A 25,320-nucleotide genomic window follows, 5' to 3' on the forward strand; every position below is an offset into this window, starting at 1 on the left:
TCAGAAATCTTCTTTGTTGAAGTAGAATTGAACCTTCCTGGGATCTAGACTGGAGTACTGGTGACAGCATTTGCTCAGGCTCTTTGCCAAAGTCTGAGGACCACATAAAAAGACTCCCACAACGGACCTGCAGTAATAGAACAATAGGGCAAGAATACAGCAAAAGCTGCTATGTTCATGAGGATAGAGAAACTGCCTCCGCTAGGCCTCTACTGCTCCCAACAAACTTGCATAAAGATTCAGTTGACTCCCTCACATTCTTCATTGTAGTTTTCTCACGTTTTCTACTTGCAAGCCCCAAATGTGCTCCCAGCCTTCTGTTGCTCTCAGCATGCATGCATCCTTACCTATTCTATGGAGAACAGATAGAAGATCTGATGCAGGGTAGAGGTTCAGTGCTAGACCCCGGAGCCCAGCTCTCGGTTGACATAGCTCTGATGGGGGACCTGGGTGGCTCAGTTCAGCATCCGACTTTTGATTTTGGCTCAGGTCATGATCTTGTAGTTCGTGAGATCTAGCCCTATGTCAGGCTCCATTCTGACAGTGCAGAGCCCGCTTGAGATTCTCTCTCTCCCTCTCTCTACCCCTTCCCCACTTGTGCTCTCTCTCAAAATAAATAAACTTTAAAAAAATAAATAGAAATAACAGCTCTGGCACTTATCCCTGCTGTGTGAATTTAGGCAAGTTTCTTTAACCTCTGTTTCAGTCCCCCCCCCCCTGTAAAATGGGTATAAAAATAGTACCCATCTCACAGGGTTGTTTTGGGGTTTATTTAAATGAAAGACATTTGTAAAGCAATTATAAAAATGCGTGGCCCATAGCAAGTGCATATGTGTTAGCTGCTATTAGAGCCATCCATTGTGCACTTATCCCCACTTCAAAATTTCTCACACTGAAGAGGTGGTCAGCTTCTCACCAAGGATAATCTAATTATGCTCTGGGTCTCACCCTCTCCTTCCTTCTATCATCCCTTCCTCTCCCCTCCTTTTGACTTCATTGAGATATAATTCACATGTCATAACATTCACATTTTTAAAGTGTACAGTTAGTGCTTTTTAGTATAGCCACAAAGTTGTGCAACCATCACCACTATCTAATCCGAGAACATTTTCATCATCCCCACCAAAAAAAGCCCACACACATTAGCAGTCACTCCCCATTTCCTCCTGACCACCTCCTCCCAGCCCTCGACCATCAAATCTACTTTTTATCTCTAGATTTGTCTGTTCTGAACATTTCATATAAACAGAATCATACAATATGTAGCCTTTTGGGTCTGGTTCTTTGCACTTAACATGCTGTTTTCAAGTGTCATCCATGTCCTAGCATGTACCAGTACTTCACTTTTTTTTAAATAGCTGAATAATATTCCATTGTGTGGATATACCATATATTGTTTATCCATTCATCTGTCATTGGATACTTGGGTTATTTCCACTTTTTCACTATTCTATATATATTCATGTACAAGTTTTTGTGTGGATAGCAAATGCTATTTTCCATTCTCCTGGGTATATACTTAGGAGTGAAATTGCTGGGTCATTTGGTAACTCTAGGTTAAATATTTTGAGGAAATGCCAGAGTTTTCCCAAAGTGCTGCACCATTTCACATTCCCACAAACAATGTGAGAGGAACTCTCCTACAATTTTTCCACTTCCTCACCAACTCTTATTGCCCATGTTTTATTATGACCATCATAGGGGCACCTGGGTGGCTCAGTCAAGCATCCAAATTTGGCTCAGGTCATGATCTTGTGGTCTGTAGGTTCGATCCCCACGTCAGGCTCTGTACCAACAGCTCAGAGCCTGGAGCCTGTTTCAGATTCTGTCTCCCTCTCTTTCTCTCTCTCTCTCTCTCTGCCCCTCCCTTGTTTGCACTCTCTCTCTCTCTCTCTCTCTCTCTCTCTCTCTCTCTCAAAAATAAATAAACACTTAAAACAATTTTTTTAATTTGTTTTGAAAGAGAAAGAGAGCATGAGCAGGTGGGGCAGAGAGAGGGAGAGAGAGAATCCCAAGCAGGCTTCATGCTGTCAGCACAGAACCCAATGCGGGATTCGATCCCACAAACCATGAGATCATGACCTGAGCCAAAATCAAGAGTTGGACACTTAACCAACTGAGCCACCTACGCGTCCCATCCCCATTTTTGTATATTTATTTTATTCTATGTACTGGTTTCTGTTCTGTCTATAAACATGCTTAGATCATCTTTAAGTTAAATAAGCATTTCCTGGACCCTGCCACACCTCCAATTCTTTAATATTTCCTCCCTTGGTTTTTGTGACACCACTTCTCCACGTTCTCCTACTTCTTCTCGGCTTATCTTTCTCCATTCCCACACGATGTAAGCATTGCTTAATGCTATTGTCCTCCACCACTCTCTCCTGGCAATGTCATCCATTCTCACAACTTCAACTATGGTCAGCTCAACACAGTAATTAACATAATCTCTTTTGTTTAAATGCTGCTTTCCTGTTTACAGAGCATTTTTCATATAGGTATATGTTTAATGTTTATAATAATTCTGCAAGTGAGAAGAGAAGGCACTTACTCATATAACCCCCATTTTATAGATAAGAAGTCTGAAGGTTAGAGGATTTTCTAGCTCAAGGTCCCAGGAATGGAAAGTATCAGAACTAACATTAGGACCCAGGATCATCTGAATCGGAGTGACTAAGTATTCTCACCACTGCCTTCATGAAGCCTGCTGTGATCACCCTATGTTGGCATACACTTTCCTTCCCTCGATATCTATGTACCTGTTTCATGGAGTGCATCATTCTGCTTTGGGTTGATTGTATGCATCTCTTATTAAAATGTATGCTCCTTGAGGGCAAGAGCCATATCCTATTTCTCTTTCAACCTCCAAACCTTCTAGAATAATGAGTGCTGAACTTATAGAAGGTAACCAGTAATGTTTGTGAAATTGAATTGATCCTTAGTTGCCAACTTGTTCCAGGAATTTATCTAAATGATCAGCTTAATTTCTTTCCCATTAGAATGGCTGATTTCATGGCACCAGGTTTTCCTATATGCTCTAGCATGTCTCAAAAGTCTTCCAGAAAGACCGACAATGTCAGGTCATCAGTTAACTAGACAATACACTCTAAACTTTTCTTACTTGATGTAGGGATTATTAAGCCCAAAAATAATGCATTTGAATTTTTCCAGTTTTCCATTTTATTCCATAATACTAATCGGAACTGAGTCTCCTTGCCTTGTTTGAATGGGGACTTGCAGGGGAACCAAACTTCTTCTTATCAATTACAAGGTCACAACCCTTATTTGGCTAAAACCCCAGATGCAATTTTTTCAGTTTTAAGCAAGAATCTGAGAATGATTCAAATAGTTTCTTCCCCAGAGATCTTTTTCCCAAAAATGCTCAACATGCTGTAATATCTTTCCTAAACTCTAACTCTGTAAACTCAACTAGAGGAAAATGCACTTACTTGGGGTGGGCATTAGCTATTGTAGAAAACTCATTGTCCCACATGGGTCTCCCAAATGAGGTTTTCTGTTTCAGACCTGTCAGGATGTCAGTGGCCTTGTCAAAGTTTAATGCGGCATGACCAGCCTGGAACCAAAGAAATAAAAGTTAGAAAAAGCAGGCCCTGATAGCTGTTTCTTCCTTTAGCCACTTTTATTTTGTTTTGTTTTTGTTTTGTTTTGTTTTGGCCACTTCTAAACTCAGGGGTGAGGGTGAGGGCGGATAAGAAATCATAAGAAATCATTATTTCCAATCAGCATTCATGACCTTGTCTAACATTTATCTTGCATCTAACTTGGGAATTAGTGTATTGTTTGAACTCACGATGTTGGTGTCCCATCCAGTGAGAAAGAGACGGTAGTTTAGAAAATCCACTTTGCCTAATTCTTCCATCTCATGTTCCAGAGAAGCCAATAGGTCACTGAACCAGGCAAAGGCACCTGTCTCCCTGCAGATCCAGAAGAAATAGATCTGGAATTAGCAAGAGAGAACATAGCCTTACTAAGTGCCTTCATGATGTACATTGTGGTGACATGATTATGAGCATATACTCTGTATTTGTTGATCAAATCTAAGAGTGACCTGAAAAATCACTTCTTCAGAGCAGCAGACTTTAGAAAGCATGAATGTTCAGAGTTCTTACAACATCCCTTAAGGAAAAAGACTTCCAACATCATCTTTGGTTCAAGGTGATTTTAAATTCCAAATTGAAAATGAAGACTCTATTCTTGTGATGAATCTGTAAAAGTGGATGCCTTGGCAGACAGAAGTGATCACTCACTCTCATAGCTCCAGGGATGGTTACTCTCTTATCAATTGTAAAGAGTTTAACCCATGAAAGCAATGGACCTGTCCAGCCCAGTCCAGATGCAAAGTGGTATGAGGGAGTTACCGTTTGTGTTTTAAGGTTGTGATCTGCGTGCCGAAATTTGTACCAGATAGATTTTAAGATGGAAGCAAAGGGGGTGACCCCAATTCCTGCTCCGACCAACACAGCCACTTCATACTGGAAAACATCTTCACTGACAGTGCCAAAGGGACCATCCACCTCAATCCTGACAGAAGACAGAAGACAATGGGCAAGTGAAATCTCACTTCCACCCCCAACCTCAAACATCCTCCCAGAGACATAGCTGTTCCCATTGCTCATTTAGTGCCTATTTATTTTAATCATATTCTATCTTACCAGACTTAAGGTTCAACAAGGAATTGCTTTCTCTTTTCTGCCTGTCTGTGTCTTGCTCTGGGTTTCCGCTGCTCTTGGGGACCTACCTGGGAATTGGTGAATGTTGTTGCTCAAAAGCCCTTATGAGATTTTCTGTCCAGTCTCCCACTGCTCTGATATGAATGGAGAAGAAGTCTTCCTCTGGAGCAGAGGTCAGAGTAAAGGGATGCCATTCCAAGTAAGAGATTGAAGGACAATTAACAAAAATATACTGTCCCACTTCCATGATGAAGCCACGCTTGCTCATCTGCAATTCCAAAACTTTGGATGGGTGCATGACAACCTAAGAATAGAGCACAGAGGCCAGAGGAAGTAAATTCAAATGGTGACAGGGGCAGGCAGATAAAATAAATGAATAAAGCTGGAGGGCAGGTCTTAGTGGTGAACTGCTAGCGAAAGTCCTTTCTAAAGGTGGCAGCAGTGGGGGGCCTGGGTGGCTCAGTCGGTTGAGCGTCCAACTTCGGCTCAGTCATGATCTCATGGTTCAGGAGTTTGAGTTCCGAGTTGGGCTCTGTGCTTACATCTCAAAGCCTGGAGCCTGCTTCACATTCTGTGTCTCCTTCTCTCTCTGCCACTCCCCTGCTTGCATTCTGTCTCTCTCACTCTCAAAAATAAATAAACATTTAAAAAATTAAAGGTGGCAGCAGTTACTTTGTCCAGACAGTGGTTGCACTATGGAACTGCAACTCAGCACATTCAGGTTGCCTGATTCTTCACTACTAGCTGTTTATCCAAAGGATACAAAAATGCTGATTCGAAGGGGCACATGCACCCCAATGATTCTAGCAGCATTATCAACAATAGCCAAATTATGGAAAGAGCCCAAATTTATATTGACTGATGAATGGATAAAGAAGGTGTGGTGTGTGTGTGTGTATATACACAATGGTATATATATATATATATATATATATATATATATATATATATTATACACACACACACACACACACACACACACACACACACACACAATGGAATACTGCTCAGATATCAAAGAGAATGAAATTTTTTCATTTGCAACAATGTGAGTGGAACTAGAATGTATTATGCTAAGCAAAATAAGTCAGAGAAAGACAAAAATCAGATCATTTCACTCATGTGGAATTTAAGAAACACAACAGATGCACGTAGGGAAAGGGAAGGAAAAATAAGATAAAAGCAGAGAGGTGTGTGCCTGGGTGGCTCAGCCGGTTGAGCATCTGACTTCGGCTCAGGTCATGATCTCACAGTTGATGACTTCAACCTCTGCGTCAGGCTCTCTGCTGACAGCTCAGAGCCTGCAGCCTGCTTCAGATTCTATGTCTCCCTCTCTCTCTCTGCCCCTCCCCTGCTCATGCTTTGTCTCTCTTTGTCTCAAAAATGAATAGACATTAAAATTTGTTTTAAAAAGCAGAGAGGGAGGCAAACTATAAGAGACTCTTAAATACAGAGAACAAATGAGGGTTACTGGAGGGGTTGCAGGTGGAGGGGATGGGCTAAATGGGTGATGGGCATTAAGGAAGGCACTTGTGATGAGCACTGGGTATCATATGTAAGTGATGAATCACTGGGTTCTACTCCTAAAAACAATCCTACACTGTATGTTAACTAACATGAATTTAAATAAATTTTATAAACAAACAAACACACAAATAAATACCAGGTTGCCTGATTCTTTGGAAGAAGATAGAAATGCCATTTTTATTTTACTGTGAAAGCCTCTATCCAGATTTTTAAATGTTAGCAACCAATTCAACTTTCTAAACAATCAGTGTGTGGGCCAACCAAAATATGTCTGTGGGCTAGATCTGGCTCAGGCCACCTGTTTGCAGCCTCTGACATAGACCCATGCTGATGATTTCTGCCAAACCCTTTTTCCCATAGTTTTGTCCAACACTGGAGGAACTGAAATATATTACCCCCCAGTTCTTTTTTTATTCCCTTCAGGGTGACAACATGACAATCTATTCCTATAATCAGGAAGAATAAGACTCTTATCACAGCTAGGGGAAAGTGTATATTCATTACCTTGGTAATCACAACCTTCTGCTTTGAACGATAAAATCGGAGAATCCTTTCAAAGATATAAAGAATGCCTGGTGCAAGTATCCACTTCCAAGACTGCACAGAAAAAGAATAAAGTTGAGGTTACACATTAATCTCTTGTTTAGGATTTGTGTAGCAGTAATATTGAATATTACTTCATTCAGTAATATTTATTGAGTTTTCTGATGTGTATCATTATTAAGCCACTAATTTCACCAAAACTTGAGGATGGAAATGGAAAGGAATAAATTGCAATGGTTTCATTTGCTAATCTGTTACTCATAAAGCAGATCATTTCCTGAAGTTTTACAAGTCTCACTGGGAAGCATAGAAAAGCACAGAAATAAAATACATTATAATTATATGTATAATTATAATGTATACATATACCTATAATTATACATATACATATATATGTATATATATCTTAAATTATATATAAATTTTAATTTTAAGACTCCAAGACAGTATTCCAGGACAATTTGTCCAATCTGAAAAAAACAACAGAGAAAGTAGATGCAACATGGAAGCAGATTATTATAAACAAAACAACTAACAAAAAAAGGAAAGTGAGTGACTGACACTATTGGTAACAGTATATAAAACTTGGTATTTATCCATCACCTCTTTTTTCAGGTTTTCAAAACACCTAACATAGTAATATACTTTTTATCTTGTCTACGTTTTTTTAAAGTAGCCTTTCTATCCCTGAGATCCTCTCAAAGGTAGCAGGTTGCCCCCATATGTACATGAGCTGCTAAAAACATATTTCCTAGCAATGCTAAGTCATGTCCTTTCTTGCACAACTTCTTCAGCACGATACATCAGAACTATGTGGAATGAGGTTTCTTACGCTGTTTCAGGCAAACAACTTCCTTAGGTATTTCTAGGAAGGAAAGGGGCAGAGATGGGGCTGGTGAACTTGAAAGTGGGTATTATACAATTTGATATTATTCCTTATTTGGAAAAGATTCCCCATGTCTTCAAAGGAAACACAAAAAAATATATTTAAGAAATGGCTGATAACAATATGGAAAAAAATTGACCTCAGAAGTAATCAGAGAAATGAATATTAAACCAAAATAGCATTTTAGAGAGCCTGGGTGGCTCAGTCAATTGAGCCTTTGACTCTTGATGTCATCTCAGGTCATGATCCCAGGGTTGTGGTAATAAGCACTGAGTGTGCAGCCTGCTTAAGGTTCTCTCTCTCTCTCTCTCTCTCTCTCTCTCTCTCTCTCTCTCCCCCCTTTCCTGCTCACATGTGCTCTCTATATATAAAATTTTAAAAATAGTATTTTAGCCTCTAAGATTGGGAAAAACAACTTTAAACCATAATGCCTACCATTAACTGGGATGTAGGGAAATGGGCACATTCACATGTGCAGGTAGTGGAGGACAAATTAGTAGTATCTTCCCAGAAAGCAAAGTGGCACTACATCCCAACAGCCTTAAAAGCATTCCTTCTCTTTGACCCAGAAATTTCACTTCTGGGAAATGAAGCATAAAGATATAATTAAGGTGTATACTAAGTATATGAGCATAGCAATGGCCATATTATTTACTAAGAAAAAAATGACAAAAATGGTATATCACACAGATTTCTTTTGCCAATACCAAATTCACTTTTTTAAAGTTTTTATTTACTGTTTTGTATTGAGACATAATTGACATGTCATTATATAAGTTTCAATTGTACACCATAATGATTCAATATTTATATATACTGCAAAATTATGACAATAAGTCTAGTTAATATCCATCACCATACATCGCTGCAAAATAATTTTTTCTTGTGCTAGGAAGTTTTAACATCTACTCTCCTAACAACTTTCAAATATGCGATACAGTATTATTAACTATAGTCACCATGCTATACCTGACATACCCATGACTGGAAGTTTGTACCTTTTGACCACCTTCACCCATTTTGCCCACCACCCACCTCCTGCCTCTGGCACCCACCAATCTGTTCTCTGTATTTATGAGCTAGGTTTATTAAAGTACAATTCCACATATAAGTGAGATCATACAGTATTTGTCTTTTTCTGTCTGACTTATTTTACTTTGCATAATGCCCTCAAGATCATTAAAAATGATCATGTAAAAAATTTGACAAAAATGGTGCACCATACAGCTTTTTAAAAACAAATGTTTCAATGAAGCAGCAGAAAGAGAAATTAAAAAAGCAATACCATTTACTATTGCCCCCCCAAATAATAAAATACCTAGGAATAAAGTTAACCAAAGATGTGACAGATCTGTACTCTGAAAACAATAATGCATTGATTAAATAAATTGAAGATGACACAAAGAAATAGAAATTCCATGCCCATGGATTGGAAGACAAATACTGTCAAGATGTCCATACTACCCAAAGCAATCTACAGATTTAATGCAATCCTTACCAAAATACCAACAACATTTTGCACAGAACTAGAACAAACAATACTAAAATTTTTTTTGGATCCACAAAAGACCCTGAATAGCCAAAGCAGTCTTGAAAAAGAAAAACGAAACTGGAGGTATCACAATTCCAGACTTCAAGTTATATTACAAATCTGTAGTGATCAAAACAGTATGGCACTGGCACAAAAATAGACACATAGATGAATGGAAGAGAATAAAAAACCCAGAAATAAACCCACAACTGTATCATCAATTAATCTTCAACAAAGCAGGAAAGAAAATCTAATGGGAAAAAGACAGTCCCTTCAACAAATGGTGTTGGGAAAATTGGACAGCAACATGCAAAGAATGATACTGGACCACTTTCTCATACCATACACAAAAATAAACTCAAAATGGATTCAAGACCTAAATGTGAGACCTGAAACTATAAAAATCCTAGAAGAGAACACAAGGCAGTAATTTGTATGACATTGGCTGTAGCAATATTTCTCTGTCTTTTTTAAGTTTATTTATTTATTTTTGAGAGAGAAAGAGCATGAGTGAGGGAGGGGAAGAGAGAGAAGAAGGAGAAGCCCAGGCAGACTCCACACTGTCAGCACAGAGCCCGAAGCAAGGCTTGAACTCACAGTGAGATCATGACCTGAGCTGAAATCGAGAGTTGGATGCTTAACTGACAGTCACCCAGGCACCCCACAACATTCTCTAGATTTATCTTCTGAGGCAAGGGAAATAAAAGCAAAAATAAACTGCTGGGACCACATAAGAATAAAAAGCTTCTCAACACTGAAGTAAACAATCATCAAAATTAAAAGGCAACCGATAGAATGTGAGAAGATATTTGCAAATGACATATCCAATAAAGAGTTAGTATCCAAAATATATTAGGAACTTATAAAACTCAACATCCAAAAAACAATCCAGTTAAAAAAATGGGCAGAAGACATGAATAGACATTATTCCAACGAAGACACACAGATGGTCAACAGACACATAAAAAGATACTCAACATCACTTATCATCAGGGAAATGTAAATCAAAACTACAATGAGATGTCACCTTACACCAGTCAGAATGGCTAAAATTAACAACACAACAGGTGTTGGCAAGGAAGCAGAAAAAGGGGAAACCTCTTGCACTGTTGGTGGGAATGCAAATTGGTGCAGCCACTCTGGAAAACAGTGTGGAGGTGCCTCAAAAAGTGAAAAATAGAACTACGATCCAGCAATTGCACTACTAGGTATTTACCCAAAAGATACAAAAATACTGACTTGAAGGGATACATGCATCTGGATGTTTATAGCAGCATTATCTACAATAGCCAAATTATGGCAACAGCCCGAGTGTCTATCGACTGATAAATAGATAAAAAAGAAGTGGTATATATACAATAGAATATGACTCAGCCATAAAAAAAGAATTAAATCTTGCCATTTGCAACGACATGGATGGAGCTAGATAGACAGCATTATGCTAAGTGAAATAAGTCAGAGAAAGACAAATACTATTTGATCTCACTCATATGTGAAATTTAAGAAACAAAACAAAAGAGTATAGGGAAAAGGAGAGAGAGAGGCAAACCAAGAAAGAGACTCTTAACTATAAAGAGCAAACTGATGGTTACCAGAGGAGAGGTGGGTGGGGGCTGGGTTAAATAGGTGGTGGGGATTAAGGAGTGCACTTGTGATGAGCACCAGGTGCTGTATGGAAGTGTTGAATCATTATATTGAACACCTGAAAGTAATATTACACTGTATGTTAACTATAGAGGAATTTAAATAAAAACTGAAATATATATATGTATATATACAATAAATTTTAATATATATTTATTCAAATTTATTATATTTTCTTTTCTGGCTTCAAGGTCTTTTAAAATATTTAGGGAATATTTTTTCTAACTCTCCGGTATTAGATAAAAATTTCCCATGTGTTGGGGTGCCTGGGTGGCTCAGTCGGTTAGGCGTCCGACTTCAGCTCAGGTCACGATCTCGCGGTCCGTGAGTTTGAGCCCCGTGTCAGGCTCTGGGCTGATGGCTCAGAGCCTGGAGCCTGCTTCCGAGTCTGTGTCTCCCTCTCTCTCTGACCCTCCCCGTTCATGCTCTGTCTCTGTCTCAAAAATAAATAAACTTAAAAAAAATTTTTCCCATGTGGTATTAGGGTGCTTTTATGATTTCCTTCCTTTCTTTAACATTTAAATCCTTGATCCATGCATTCCTGATTCACATTTTAATGTACAGTGTGGAATAAAGATTCAGCTTTTTTCCTGGATGGATATCCTATTATCTCCAAAACATTACTGAATGATATATCTATTTTTCCTACTAATTTGAAATGCCAACTTTTGGAGATTTTTTAAAGATATTATTCCCATTTTAGATGAGGAATGAGCTATTGCTCTTCCTTAAATCTGCAACTGATTTAAAGATTTAAAGACTTTAATCACCTTCAGAGCACTTTGAGATACCACAAGTCAACCTCTCCCATTTATTCCTCCATCTAACATATTTTATGAGCAAGCAAAGATAAACCACGATATCCACAATAATTATCCTGAGGCACACCTTGAGTTCCCTGGAACCCAGTTTCTTGAATGCCCACTATTTAATAATAATTTCCAAACAGGTACTTATAACACCAAGGAAAGCTGACTTTAAGAATGCTGCTTGAGGCACCTGGGTGGCTCAGTTGGTTAAGCGTCCAACTTCAGCTCGGGTCATGATCTCACAGTTTGTGGGTTCTAGCCCTGCATCAGGCTTTGGGCTGACAGCTCAGAGCCTGGAGCTTGTTTCAGATTCTGTGTCTCCCTTCCTCTCTGCACCTCCCACGCTCACGCTGTGTCTCTCTCTGTCTCTCAAAGATAAACATTAAAAATTTTTTTTAAAAGAATGCTTTTTAAAAAAGTTAAACTCACAGAAACAGACACTAGGAAGGTGATTAACCAGGGCCTGGGGAAGGGGGTCGGGGAGTGTTAGAAAGATGTTGGTAAAAGGGTATGTGCCTTTAGTCATAATATGAATAAGCTCTGGGGATCCAATGTAAAGCATAGTGACTATAGTTGATAATAGTGGATAGCATACTTGAAATGTGCTAAAAGAGTAGATTTTAAGCATTATCACTACCAAAAAATTGGTAACTACGTGAAGTGATGGATGTGTTAATTAATTGCATTAGGGTGATCATTTCACAAAATATACATGTATCATTCATCACATTGTACACTTCAAATATATACAATTTTATCTGCCAATTGTACTTCAAAAATTCTGGGAAAAAAGAATGCTTGCCCCCACTCAAGAAAATTGACTTGATTTCACAGCTAATCTTTGGTACAGTACAGTGTTCGAGAGCACATTCTTTGGAATCTAAAAGGCTTGGGCTTGAATTCCAGTTCCACTAGTTACTTACTGTAGGAGCTTGGCAGTTTAATCTCTGAATCATAGTCCTATCATCTCACAATGGAGACAAAAAACGTACGTACCTCATAGATTATTGCTATGTATAAATGAGACAATCCATATTACACAGCAAACCTGTCATATGGCAAACGCTATTAATAATAGAGCTATCAGGGCATCTGGGTGGTTCAATTGGTTAAGGGTCTGACTTCGGCTCAGGTCATGATCTCGCAGTTCATGGGTTCGAGCTCTGCATCAGGCTCTGTGCTAACAGCTCAGAGCCTGGAGCCTGCTTGGGATTCTGTATCTCCCTCTCTCTATGCCCCTCCCCTGCTTGTGCTCTCTCTCTCTCTGCCCCTCCCCCACCTGTGCTCTCTAAATAAATAGATAAATAAACAAAAAAAATTTTAGTAATAGTAATAATAACAACAATAATAATAATGTGAGCTATCATTATTACCTTTGGAGAGGGTCTCACAACATGCAATAACCATTAGTTCTTTCTCTTCAGGATCCCCTGCTAATGATAACTCCCTAGCCTGTTGTCATTGATATTGGAGTTCCTTGGTGGTAGGAACCTTGAAAATATATCCTCCAGAAGATCCAGCACAGTGCTGAGCTAATAATGGTAACAATAATAAGAGTAATAATAACAACAATAACAATAATAATAACAGCTCCTGACAGGAGTCTGTCCCTGTCTGTGGGCTTCTTACCTCAGCAGGGAGCCCTTCAAATCGGGGATGCTTGCAGTGGGAGTCATGATCATCCCACTGCTCGAAAAATTCTGCACACCTGTGTGGATGACTCTCATTCAGGCTCTCTTCTGTTTGACCTCGGACAATTCCACTGAGACGGACAAAGAAGGACAGTTTGGGACAAAGAATTATGCAAGGCCAGGGGCTGGGGCATGAGAATGAGGGTTTGAAGTCCTTACCCAATGCCGTGAATCCCTAAACCAATGAAGTAGACGATAAAAATATGATGAGTATACCAGAAGACCTCAAAATAACTCCTCCGGATAAACTCCATAGCTGAAGTCACCATGAGAACCAGAGCTATTGTGATGATCACTCCAGTGACACCAGTGATGCTGGTAAATGTCACATACTCCACTGTCTATGAAAGAAGAAATTTCAACTTAACACAATGTATACCAAGCATACCATGCCCTTCCTGCTCATGACCAGATTCCAGATGCTTTGCCATTGAGTCAACTCACCATGTTTGGGGACTGGATAGGATTTATCCAAGAATCTTTATCTCTCTCTTGTTGAGATAGGGTGGAGAGAATGGAAGCAAGGGATCCATCTGTGGCCCATCGGCTTCTGCTGTAGTGTTCAAAGTTGAACAGGTGTGCAATGATATGAATAGCTAAATGGAAAGATGAAAGGGAATTGAAAAGTGTCTCAGAAATATTATGGCAGGCATGCCCTACTAGAAAAGGAGAATCCTATATATAGTGTCTAGCAGAATGCCGAGTCTACAGAAGGTGCCCAATAAATCTTGACTGCAAAGAGAACCAATATTTTTTTATACTCATTCTGTTACCAAAAGAATCGAATGTAAGTTCCATGAAAATAGGCCTACAATGGTGTGTGGCAAGTAGTGCCAGGTTTTTGATAAACACTTTTTGAATGTCTAAATGCATAGATAAATGAAACTACACTCTGAATGCCTGCGACCTTGCAGTTTTGTGGTTTGCCTCAGTTACCTGTGTGTAGGCAGATCATATATGCTACCAGTTTGTGGAAGGCGAGATTGTGATCCAGTTGCTTTCTCAGGGCATGCCTGCAAAACTACAAATGGGAAGTGATCAAGGTCTGATGTCTGCAGGCAGCTTTATAAAATTCAGTAACCCATAACCAAAATGTCTTAAACAAAGCATACCTATACCCACCCACCCTTACCTCCCTCCTTGGCTACCAAAGGAGACCCTTGGCTTCCATTTCTAGGGGGTTGATATTAGGTCATCCTACTGAGGAGTTCAGGATCTCTTGTCTTTAGTGTGAACATTGACCTACGAGTGCCTGGGACTCACTGAGCAGGTGCCCCTCAGGAAGGACAGCAGATTTCGACACACAGGAAGCAGGATCAGCGTGCTGTTAAAATTCAGGCAGCGAGCAGAGGCTCGGGCCCAGGCCAACGCCGACTGGAGCAGAGGAGAGAAGAAACCATCAGCTGCTTCCATCTCATCATCTAGCAGGTGACCACGCACCCAGTCCACTTGTCTGAGACATGGGAATGGACAGAGCTACATCTTCCTCACCTCCTATTCAGTAGTTAGCACAATCAGTGTAGACTCTTTGTTTGTAAATGACAGAAAATTTGCTGATCTTAATAGTGAATTGAGAAATTCTCATGACAGTGGTTTGGAAGTATTTGTACAATACAAAAGAGAACAGGATTTAGTAATTTCACATTAACAAATATAGTCTATCAAAAAAAAAAAAACAAATACACTCTACAAATGTAATACTCTGCAATGAGTATTTTTGCCTAATACACTCAATTATTACTTTATTGTTTGTTATTTGAAAACAATCTCAAAGAGTGTATATATTTTTTAATGTTTGTTTATTTAATTATTTATTTATTTATTTTTAAATGTATATTTATTTCTTTGCGGGGGGAGGGGCAGAGAGAGAGACGGGGAGAGAAAGAATCCCAAGCAGGCTCCACACTGTCAGCACAGAGCCGGTCGCAGGGCCCAATCTCACAAATCCGTGAGATCATGACCTGAGCTGAGATAAAGAGTCGGATGCTTAACCGACTAAGCCACCCAGGCACCCTGAAGATTGTATATATTTTTATTTGCACTTTAAATAAAGCTTATATATTTAGAGGTATAATTACAGATGGTGACTATTTTTTCTTTTCTGTATTTTCTAATGTAATTATAAGCATGTAATAATCATGTAAATAAACAATAAAAAATTTAACCATTTATATTTAAGATGTCTTTAATCATTGAATAAAGCTTAAGTAAAACTAGTGAACCCCTCAGAGCAAAAATTTTAAACTTAGGTAGAGATTTCAGCAGGGAGAAATTCTGAGAACAGAATTTCAAACTGACTTCCTTGGGTGGCCCGGAAGCATACATCAAATTCAATCTGAAACAGCAGTAGGAGCTGCCAGAAAAGGAGACAAGAAATCAGTGCTTCAAAGAAGTATTTATCCCCAAAGAGGCTTGGTTAGGTATAAGCTGGACCAAATATGCTGAACTCCATGGTAGTTAAGTCCAACTTCTCTTCTTAACTCTGTGCAACTCATCTCTGAGTCAGCTCCACATACTTGGGATTGCAGGCTATGGAGTGTGACAATCTCCTAATAGCAGCAGAGGTGGTAGCAGCAGCCAGGCAATTTTTGTTGCACTTTAGCCAGCCTTACATGTGTGCTATCAGCAACTGGCTGAAAGGCAGAATGTGGGTTACAATTAACAATTTCTTGGACTTTTTCTAATAATCTTTTTCAGCACAAAAACTATTTTTCCATACAACCTAAACCCAGGGAAACGTGACATCAAGCCAGATAAAGATCTGCCTAACGTCCACAATGGCTTACAATGTCAGGCAGTGCAGTGAACAGGGCTGCCCCACTGTTTTCTGTTTCTGGCTCTTCCATAGGACCTGTGTTTTCTCCCTCTGCTGAGTCACACTCCGAGTATTTTTGAGAGAGACATCCTGCTCCATTTCTGAGTAAATTTTCTCTGCTCATCTCAAAGATCTTGCATTTCCACATTGGTTCACACAGCTTGCTTATTTGAGTCACAGAGGTTTCTTAAAGTTAAAATTGGCAAGTAAATGGAAAATATAGGACTACAATTTCACAGTTCCATATTTTGTAGGGGCTATCTGTATGGGATAAATTATTTTTAGAGGAAATCTTTTTTTACCATTACAGCACATTGAAATATCCCAATTTATGTTCAGTTTTCAGTATCAGCACTACCTGATGTTCTAATTCAACTGTCGCTGTCCTTAATGTCTTATTGACTATAAATTTTCTTTAATGTTTATTTTTGAGAGAGAGAGAGAGCGAGGGAGGTAAGAGAGAGAAGGAGACACCAAATCCGAAGCAGGCTCCAGGCTCCCAGCTGTCAGCCCAGAGCCTGACACGGGGCTCAAACTCTCGAACGGTGAGGTCATGACCTGAGCTGAAGTCAGACGCTTAACCGATTGAGCCACCTAGGCTCCCCCTTATTGACTATAAATTTAAACTGCTTCTTATGTTACTTATTTGTTCTGCTTCATAGTGAATCAAATAACTGTATTTTCCTAGAGGAAGCATGAATTTAAGAAATGCAGTACAGAATGATTAAATAAATTACAGCACATCAATGCCATGAACTGCTATGTTCTTAAAAGGATGACAGCTATAGGCACTGGAGTAGCAATGGTATATGTTTAACTTTCAGGTGAAGTGTGGGGGGGTCTTGATTTCCAGCATTTGCCAATTGACATGATGTGAATACTCCTGCCATGGCAGATTTCATGATACCAACTTGATGTCACTGAACACCATTAAATACAGGGTTGAGAAGAGATCCACATAACTGGCTGTTGTAAGCTGGTATGAGCTAGTTCCAGCACACCACTAGTTGCATACTCACATGGAAAGATATCTGAGATACACTACGTGTAAGAAGCTATTTCCACCCAATATCTACAATGTAATCCCTGCTCTGGTTAAAACAAAAACCTCTTTGCTACTGTGTGTTTATCAAAACTCATAGAATGGTGAACCAAAAAAGAGAAAATTTTACTGGATACAGGGAATTAAGAAATGTATAAGAATAATACCTATCGGGGTGCCTGGGTGGCTCAGTCGGTTGAGCGTCTGACTTCGGCTCAGGTCATGATCTCGCGGTTTGTGAGTTCGGGCCCTGTGTCAGGCTCTGTGCTGACAGCTCGGAGCTTGCAGCCTGCTTTGAATTTTGTGTCTCCCTCTCTCTCTGCCCCTCCCCTGCTCATACTCTGCCTCTCTCCGTCTCTCAAAAAGATATAAATGTTAAAAAAAAATTTTTTTAAAGAATAGTACCTACCACAAAAACAAAATGTATGTCTGATGTATGTGTGAGCATATGTCAATGTGTCTACACACACATGCACAACAGCACTATTAACAGTGGTTGTCTCTGGGGAATGGGATGGGAGGGCAATTTTCACATTTTACTTTATACACTTCAGTATCATTTGATCTCACTGAAAGTAGTATTGTTTATAATTAATTTTTTTTAATAGAGAGGATTTTTTAAAATGAAGTGAACGAAATGTCCACAGGATATCAATATGATTCATTTTTCTGTGGCTGACTTCTTGGTCATAAAGCAATTAAGCTCTTAATAACTAGTCACATTTATTGCATCATTCTCTTAACAAAAAGCTGTTTTTAAAATAAATTAACACTTGCTTTGGAGTTATAATTTCCAAAGAGGGATCAAGGATCAACATTTAAAATGGAAAACAGCAGGATGAAATACGTCACAAACAAAACATTCAAATTAGTTGTGATCTCAACATGGATCCTTTGGTTAGAAAGAGAAAAGAAGGATTGAAAAAAAAATGACAATCTGTCTTTAAGCATGTACATTGGAAGGGTCTTTGTGGAAAGCTAATGATCTAATCAAGATGAAAGTGATTTAACCAAATCCCTTACCTACTGAAAAACTGACTAGTGTTAGCAGTCAAATTTGCTTTTCTAATCAGATAATGGCCAGGTTGATGAGCCTGTGAGAGAATAATTCTCACCTCCCTGCTTCTTCCTGGTCACCACCACACCAATGTGCCCTACTTCTTCTATTCTTGACCTGTGACTTCCAAGCCTTCTCCATCCCGTTATTCTCACCTGCCCCCTGCCTTTCTTCAGGCCTTGAGTTCTGCAGCACCACCCACCCCAGAGACTCCCTAAGCATCCCTCTTGTTTGTTAGGTATTTTTCTCTGAGATCAGTCCACAGCGGTAGCTTTCAAGTTGTTTGTTTACTTGTCTTATTTTATTATGTTTTAAATGTTTGTTTATTTTTGAGAGGCCAAAAGTGGGGGAGGAGTAGAGCATGGGACAGAGGATCAGAAGTGGGCTCTGAGCTGACAGCAGGGAGCCCCATGTGTGGCTAGAGTTCAGGAACTGCGAGATCATTACCTGAATTAAAGTCAGATGCTTAACCGACTGAGCCACCCAGGCGCTCCTGTTTACTGTTTTAAACCAAACTATTTCTTAAAACCATAAACAGGAATCCATAAAACAGATAAAGGTTGCTTTGGTTGAAGTAGAGGCAGGGGCAGGAGCACTACTTGATTAGCTTTCCCTTCACACCTATAAGAGCACTTGAGTTTCTATAGAAACCAGTTTGAAAATGATTGCTTAATAGTTTTGTTTACTGTGTGTTTTTATTATTGGATCAGGGGAGTGTGCCCTAAATAGGGCTCTGAGATTTTAGTGAACAAAAATACAGGATGCCCAGCTAAATTTGAATGTCAGATTTTTAAAAACGAATGATTTTTTAGTATGCATATGTCCTGTGCAATATTTGGTATATACTTGTACCAAAAAATGATTTTTCTTGAATTCAAATTTAACTGGGCATCCTGTATTTTTCTGGTTACCCTAGCCCTACAAGAAATCAGGGCATTGGGTCTCAAAGAGCTGAGGCCACAAATAACAACAAAAAACCCACAGAGATTCCCCATATCACAACTATGATACTCACCCCCAGGATTTCTCTTGTATAGAAGTACTTATCGGCTTTTTCATATGACAGGAAGGCATGCACGAACAGGAAAACATTCAGCCCCAACCAAGTAGCCTAGAGGGAAAAAAAAAACAAACAAGCAAAGAATAAAGTAAAATTTGGGTATGGGAAGGAATAGGTAAGTCGTAGGAAATAATGTCACCATTTTGGCTATTTTGTGTTTGTTTTCATTTTAAATGAGTACAAGCCCTCTAGTATCTAGCTGCCTTTCAGGGAGAGTTAGTACTTCAAGACATGCATTAGACGCTAATGACCATGGTCAGCAAATCAAGGCCATGAGCCAAATGTAGCTCACCATTTGCTTTGTACAGATTACAAATTAAGAATGGCTTTTACTTTTTTATTTGTTTTCACACATTTAAATGGTTGGGAAAATGAAAAGAAAAAGAATATTTCATGATGTGAAAATCACATGAAATTCTAATTTCAGTGTCTGTAAATAAAGTGGAATTGGAACTTAGCCATGCCTACTTATTTTTATATTGTTTATGGCTGCTTTCATGATTCAATGGGAGCATTCAGTAGCTGTGACAGAGACCATATGGCTTGCAAATCCTAAAATATATACAACCTAGCCCTTTACAGGAAACATTTGCCAACTTCTGGACTGGAGCAAACTATTGCAACTAAAAGATGCAATAAGTGAATAAATGGATTTCTAAGGAAACAAAGAATAAATTTAACATCTATAATAATACCCATCTGAAAGAGATTAAACCATTCCAGATGGGTCTGGGCCTGCCTCTTTAATTATACCCTGACACACATTTTCCTGTTTTTAGATTGTGAGTCTCTTTTCAAATTAACCTACCATTGCTTTGGACTCATCTGAGCTCTTAAGACTGCTTTTGTCTATCTCAAGCTCTGTCTCTGCACTGGGAAAAGGGTCAATTTGGACCCCACTGCCCCATTCATTGCCTTGGAAATCAACCATTGTGGCCCTATCCCAAGCTTGGAGGTGCTAGTTTGTAACCAAGCAGGACTCTAGGGCATTAGGATGCCCCTAAAATATATTGTTGACCTCAGGATGGCTCAGAACCATCTCAGTCCCATGAGTAGAGGGCCGTTAGCCTAGGACATGGCCCATTCAGAGTCCCTAGATCTGGACTGTTCACACACCTTTAGCAGCATAGCATAGTGATTTAAAGTGATATCAGAGACAAATTCCTTGGGCTCAAATTCTAGTTCCACCACTTTCTTGTTCTGTAATCTTAGACAGACATGTGATTTAACTTCTTTGAACCCCAGTTTCTTCTCCTATAAAGTGAGGGTAGTAACAATATCTACCTCGCAGCAATGCTGTGAGGCTTATGTGAAATCAAGCATGTGAAGTGATTAATACAATGGTTGGTGCATAGTAGGAGCTCAACAAATGCTAACTACAGACTTGTGTCATTACCAGGCTGGCTTCGCCAATCCGCTTCTACCTGCATCCTTTGCTTAGACACCCTTTCCAGAACTGAGGATCTTTCAGAAATTCATTGACCCTAATAGAAAAAGAGAGGTGAAAGACACAGATACCTCAATAGTTCAAAAGACAGAAAAGAGAAGTTTATTTAGAGAGAGCAGAAATATTTCAGGATCCAAGAGAAACACAAAGAACTCTGTGTCAGACTATCACCAACTGTAGACAAGGAGAATACAGTGACATTTGGAGTAAGGAATTCCATTTCCCACCCTCACTATCATTTCTTCCATTATGAATGGATAATGAAGTCGAAGACCTGGCAAAAGGAGGAGTAAGAATGTTTTCTGAGTAATTTAATTTTTATGTTAAAAAACAGTTCATAGGAAGGTAGCCTCAGTGGCTCAGTCGGTTGAGCATCCAACTTAGGCTCATGTCATGATTTCACAGTTCGTGAGTTCAAGCCCCGCATCAGGCTCTGTGCTGACAGCTAGGAGCCTGGAGTCTGCTTCAGATTTTGTGTCTCCCTCGCTCTCTTCCCCTCCCCTGCTCACACATTCTCTCTCTCTCTCTCTCAAAAATAAATAAACATTTAAAAAAAATTTAAAAAATAGTGCATAGGAGTATATGTCAGAGATAGCAAGAAGTCTGAGCCTACCAGCAAGATTGGTAGGGGGTGGAAATTCAAAGCTATATAGTTAAATGTGAGTCACCACAATGGGTGTTGAACTCTCTAAGCAAAAACTAAGGGAGGGATACAAAATGCAGGGGATTTTAGAACTAGAAACAGACTTATATTTGTATCTAGTTATTTCATTTATCTCCCCCCACACACAGATGACCTAAAGTCTAGAGAGGATAAATAATTTGATCAAGATTACTCAATTAATAGCAGAACTGAAACTAATTCCTGGGTTCCCTGTCTCCTAAACTAGTGCAAAAGGAATTACATACACTGCATTGAGCATTGAAAATATAAAGCATAGGGTAACTGGCCCAGTTAGGCACTTGGCCTTTTATTAAATGCAAAACAAAGAATCTGATTGCTCTTTACACCTTTTTTCCTTGAGCACCTGGGCAGTCCTTGGGGACCCAAAGAGGAGAAAAGAGATAACCCCAGAAGGATGGATAACATGAAGATCTAGGAAACTGAGAAAGAACAGGGAGTTCCAAGCTCAGGGGTGGCTCAGAAAAGGAAAAATGAGGGTGGGGATAGGTGTGTGTGTGTGTGTGTGTGTGTGTGTGTGTGTGTGTGTGTGTAAGGAAAAGGGGATTGTGCATATGTGGTGTGGTCAAGAACATCTGGCCTAAACACTGGGAAGCTGAGTTTGAATGATGGCTCTGCAATCAATTCACTGTGTGATATATGGAGTTGGTTTATATCTGCACTATGCAATGCCGTAGACACTACCCATATGTGATCATTTGAAATGTGGCTAGTCCTAACTTAGATAAGCTATAAGTATAAAACACATATCGTGTTTCAAAAACTTAGTGAAAACAAATGACATTACATGCTCTCATTACTATTTTCTTTTTTTTTTAATATTTTTGAGTGGAAAGTTTATTGGAACATCTTTGTCAAGCATAATTTAAAATTATTTAAAATAGAGGCACCTGGGGTTCCCAATCAGTTAAGCCTCTGATTCTTGATTTGGGCTTAAGTCATGATCTCACGGTTTGTGAGATCCAGCCCCACATCAGGCTCTGTGCTGACAGCATAGAGTCTGCTTGGGATTCTCACTCTTCCTCTCTTTCTCTGCCCCTCCCCAACTCATGTGCATGCACTCTCTCAGAATAAATAAACATTTAAAAATAAAATTATTTAAAACAAATTAAAAACATCTACAAAAGGTCAGAACTTTCAGTATTTTAAGATGAAGCTATGGCACAAAAACAGACACATAGACCAATGGAATAGAATAGAAACCCCAGAACTAGACCCACATACATATGACCAACTCATCTTTGACAAAGCAGGAAAGAACATCCAATGGAAAAAAGACAGTCTCTTTAACAAATGGTGCTGGGAGAACTGGACAGCAACATGCAGAAGGTTGAAACTAGACCACTTTCTCACACCATTCACAAAAATAAACTCAAAATGGATAAAGGACCTGCATGTGAGACAGGAAACCATCAAAACCTTAGAGGAGAAAGCAGGAAAAGACCTCTCTGACCTCAGGCGTAGCAATCTCTTACTCGACACATCCCCAAAGGCAAGGGAATTAAAAGCAAAAGTGAATTACTGGGACCTTATGAAGATAAAAAGCTTCTGCACAGCAAAGGAAACAACCAACAAAACTAAAAGGCAACCAACGGAATGAGAAAAGATATTTGCAAATGACATATCGGACAAAGGGCTAGTATCCAAAATCTATAAAGAGCTCACCAAACTCCACACCCGAAAAACAAATAACCCAGTGAAGAAATGGGCAGAAAACATGAATAGACACTTCTCTAAAGAAGACATCTGGATGGCCAACAGGCACATGAAAAGATGTTCAGCGTCGCTCCTTATCAGGGAAATACAAATCAAAACCACACTCAGGTATCACCTCACGCCAGTCAGAGTGGCCAAAATGAACAAGTCAGGAGACTATAGATGCTGGCGAGGATGTGGAGAAATGGGAACCCTCTTGCACTGTTGGTGGGAATGCAAATTGGTGCAGCCGCTCTGGAAAGGAGTGTGGAGGTTCCTCAGAAAATTAAAAATAGACCTACCCTATGACCCAGCAATAGCACTGCTAGGAATTTATCCAAGGGATACAGGAGTACTGATGCATAGGGGCACTTGTACCCCAATGTTCATAGCAGCACTCTCAACAATAGCCAAATTATGGAAAGAGCCTAAATGTCCATCAACTGATGAATGGATAAAGAAATTGTGGTTTATATACACAATGGAATACTACGTGGCAATGAGAAAAAATGAAATATGGCCTTTTGTAGCAATGTGGATGGAACTGGAGAGTGTGATGCTAAGTGAAATAAGCCATACAGAGAAAGACAGATACCATATGGTTTCACTCTTATGTGGATCCTGAGAAACTTAACAGGAACCCATGGGGGAGGGGGAGGAAAAAAGAAAAAAAAAAAAAAAGAAAAAAAATAAGAGGTTAGAGTGGGAGAGAGCCAAAGCATAAGAGACTCTTAAAAACTGAGAACAAACTGAGGGTTGATGGGGGGTGGGAGGGAGGAGAGGGTGGGTGATGGGTATTGAGGCGGCACCTTTTGGGATGAGCACTGGGTGTTGTATGGAAACCAATTTGACAATAAATTTCATATAATAAAAAAAAATAAGATGAAGCTAATTTAGTTGTAGTATCATGGTTAAGAAAATAACAAGTATGGCAAGCTATACATTTTTAAATTATAAAAAAACATTAAAAATTAAATATCTGGGGCATGTGGTGGCCCAGTCGGTTAAGCATCCAACTCTTGATCTTGGCTCAGGTCATGATCTCGCAGTTCATGGGATTGAGCCCTGCATTGGGGCTCTGCACTGACAGCGTGGAGCCTATTTGGGATTCTCTCTCCCTCTCTCTCTGCCCTTCCCCCACCTGTGCACTCACGAGTGTGCTCTCTCTCTCTCAAAAATAAATAAACTTAAAAAAATTAAATATCTAACAAAATACGTCTTGCTGTTGCTTTGGGGGAAAAGGTGGAGACAAATATGTTTTATTTTAATTATATATATTTATTAAAAGATTTTCCATATGACATTATAAATAGTCCCATTTCTTTTGTATTTTTCTATAATACATGAATTCACACAAAGGAGATGGAATACATAAAAATAGAAATATGGTAGGAAAGTAAACCACATCACACCCAAATACACAGTTAATTATTACAGAAAGCATAATCTGAACATAGAAGGCATATTAGTTTTAGAAAAAGAGCACTACCCACCCACATCTTATTAGTATTTTCAATATTGATTACATGTTGAAAGGATAATATTTTTGATACATTGGGTTAAACTAAATATATTACTACACATTAATTTCACCTATTTCTTCTTACCTCTTTCAGTGTAGGTACTAGAAATTTTTTACATTAGATATATGGCTCCCATTACATTTCTATAATCAACAGCACTGGGCCATGATCTTGAAGAATATTTCTATATCAAACATTCAGTGATTTTATGAAATCTTGATGTTAGTTAGCAGTATAGAAAGGATGAAGAGAAATGAATGCTGCATGGCAATAGTTAGAAGTGAGATGGAAGAGAAAAAGAGAAGATGGAAAATGAAAACAAATTGAAATTTCAAATACTTGTGATCTATATCATTTGTCTCTTTACCAATCAATTTCTGGAGTTGAATTTTTCCCTTTTCTAAAATGGTGAAATATATCATACACAGAAGATTTTACAAAACATATATTTGTTCTCTTAGAGTTGAGTTTTTTAATAGATAACTGGCCTTAGTGGGCCTAATATTGACATGGAATATTTCCATTTCAAATAAGTTTACAAATGTTAACAAATATAATGTCTCCTTCCTCTGTTAAAAGTAATTAATAGATAGTGAAATGTCACTTACCAGAAACAAAACTGAGAACCAGTGGTTAACCACCCAGTTGCCCATTGTCAAGAGGTGGTTTGGAGTCTC

At 39.0% G+C, this 25,320-nt stretch overlaps 1 protein-coding gene across 3 annotated transcripts; it reads right to left on the bottom strand.

Moving 5' to 3' along the window:
• NOX1 (NADPH oxidase 1) lies at positions 1-25,320 on the bottom strand. 3 transcript variants are annotated; one of them, XM_045471562.1, is made up of 13 exons: positions 25,252-25,320; positions 19,252-19,347; positions 14,586-14,696; positions 14,259-14,343; positions 13,767-13,918; positions 13,482-13,663; positions 13,261-13,393; positions 6,723-6,815; positions 4,760-4,995; positions 4,380-4,542; positions 3,812-3,958; positions 3,450-3,574; positions 1-127 (listed from the first exon to the last, which is right to left on the bottom strand). In XM_045471562.1, exons 1-13 carry the CDS (start codon positions 25,294-25,296, stop codon positions 1-3), a joined length of 1,695 nt encoding a protein of 564 aa, XP_045327518.1. In that variant the 5' UTR covers positions 25,297-25,320. The 3 variants fall into 3 exon arrangements, with proteins under 3 accessions (XP_045327518.1, XP_045327516.1, XP_045327517.1); XM_045471560.1 differs by lacking the exon at positions 14,586-14,696 and having other exon boundaries at positions 25,252-25,296; XM_045471561.1 differs by lacking the exon at positions 3,812-3,958 and having other exon boundaries at positions 25,252-25,296.

Source organism: Leopardus geoffroyi, chromosome X (assembly GCF_018350155.1).
Source record: "Leopardus geoffroyi isolate Oge1 chromosome X, O.geoffroyi_Oge1_pat1.0, whole genome shotgun sequence".
Taxonomy (NCBI): Eukaryota; Metazoa; Chordata; class Mammalia; order Carnivora; family Felidae; genus Leopardus; species Leopardus geoffroyi.

Coding starts and splice junctions, on each gene's coding strand:
- NOX1 (XM_045471562.1), bottom strand. CDS start 25,296: ATGGGCAACTGGGTGGTTAACCACTGGTTCTCAGTTTTGTTTCTG. Junction 14,344..14,585: donor TCCTGAGGGGCACCTGCTCA/GTGAGTCCCAGG, acceptor TCCCATTTGTAG/TTTTGCAGGCATGCCCTGAG. Junction 3,959..4,379: donor ACAACCTTAAAACACAAACG/GTAACTCCCTCA, acceptor TGCTAATTCCAG/ATCTATTTCTTCTGGATCTG.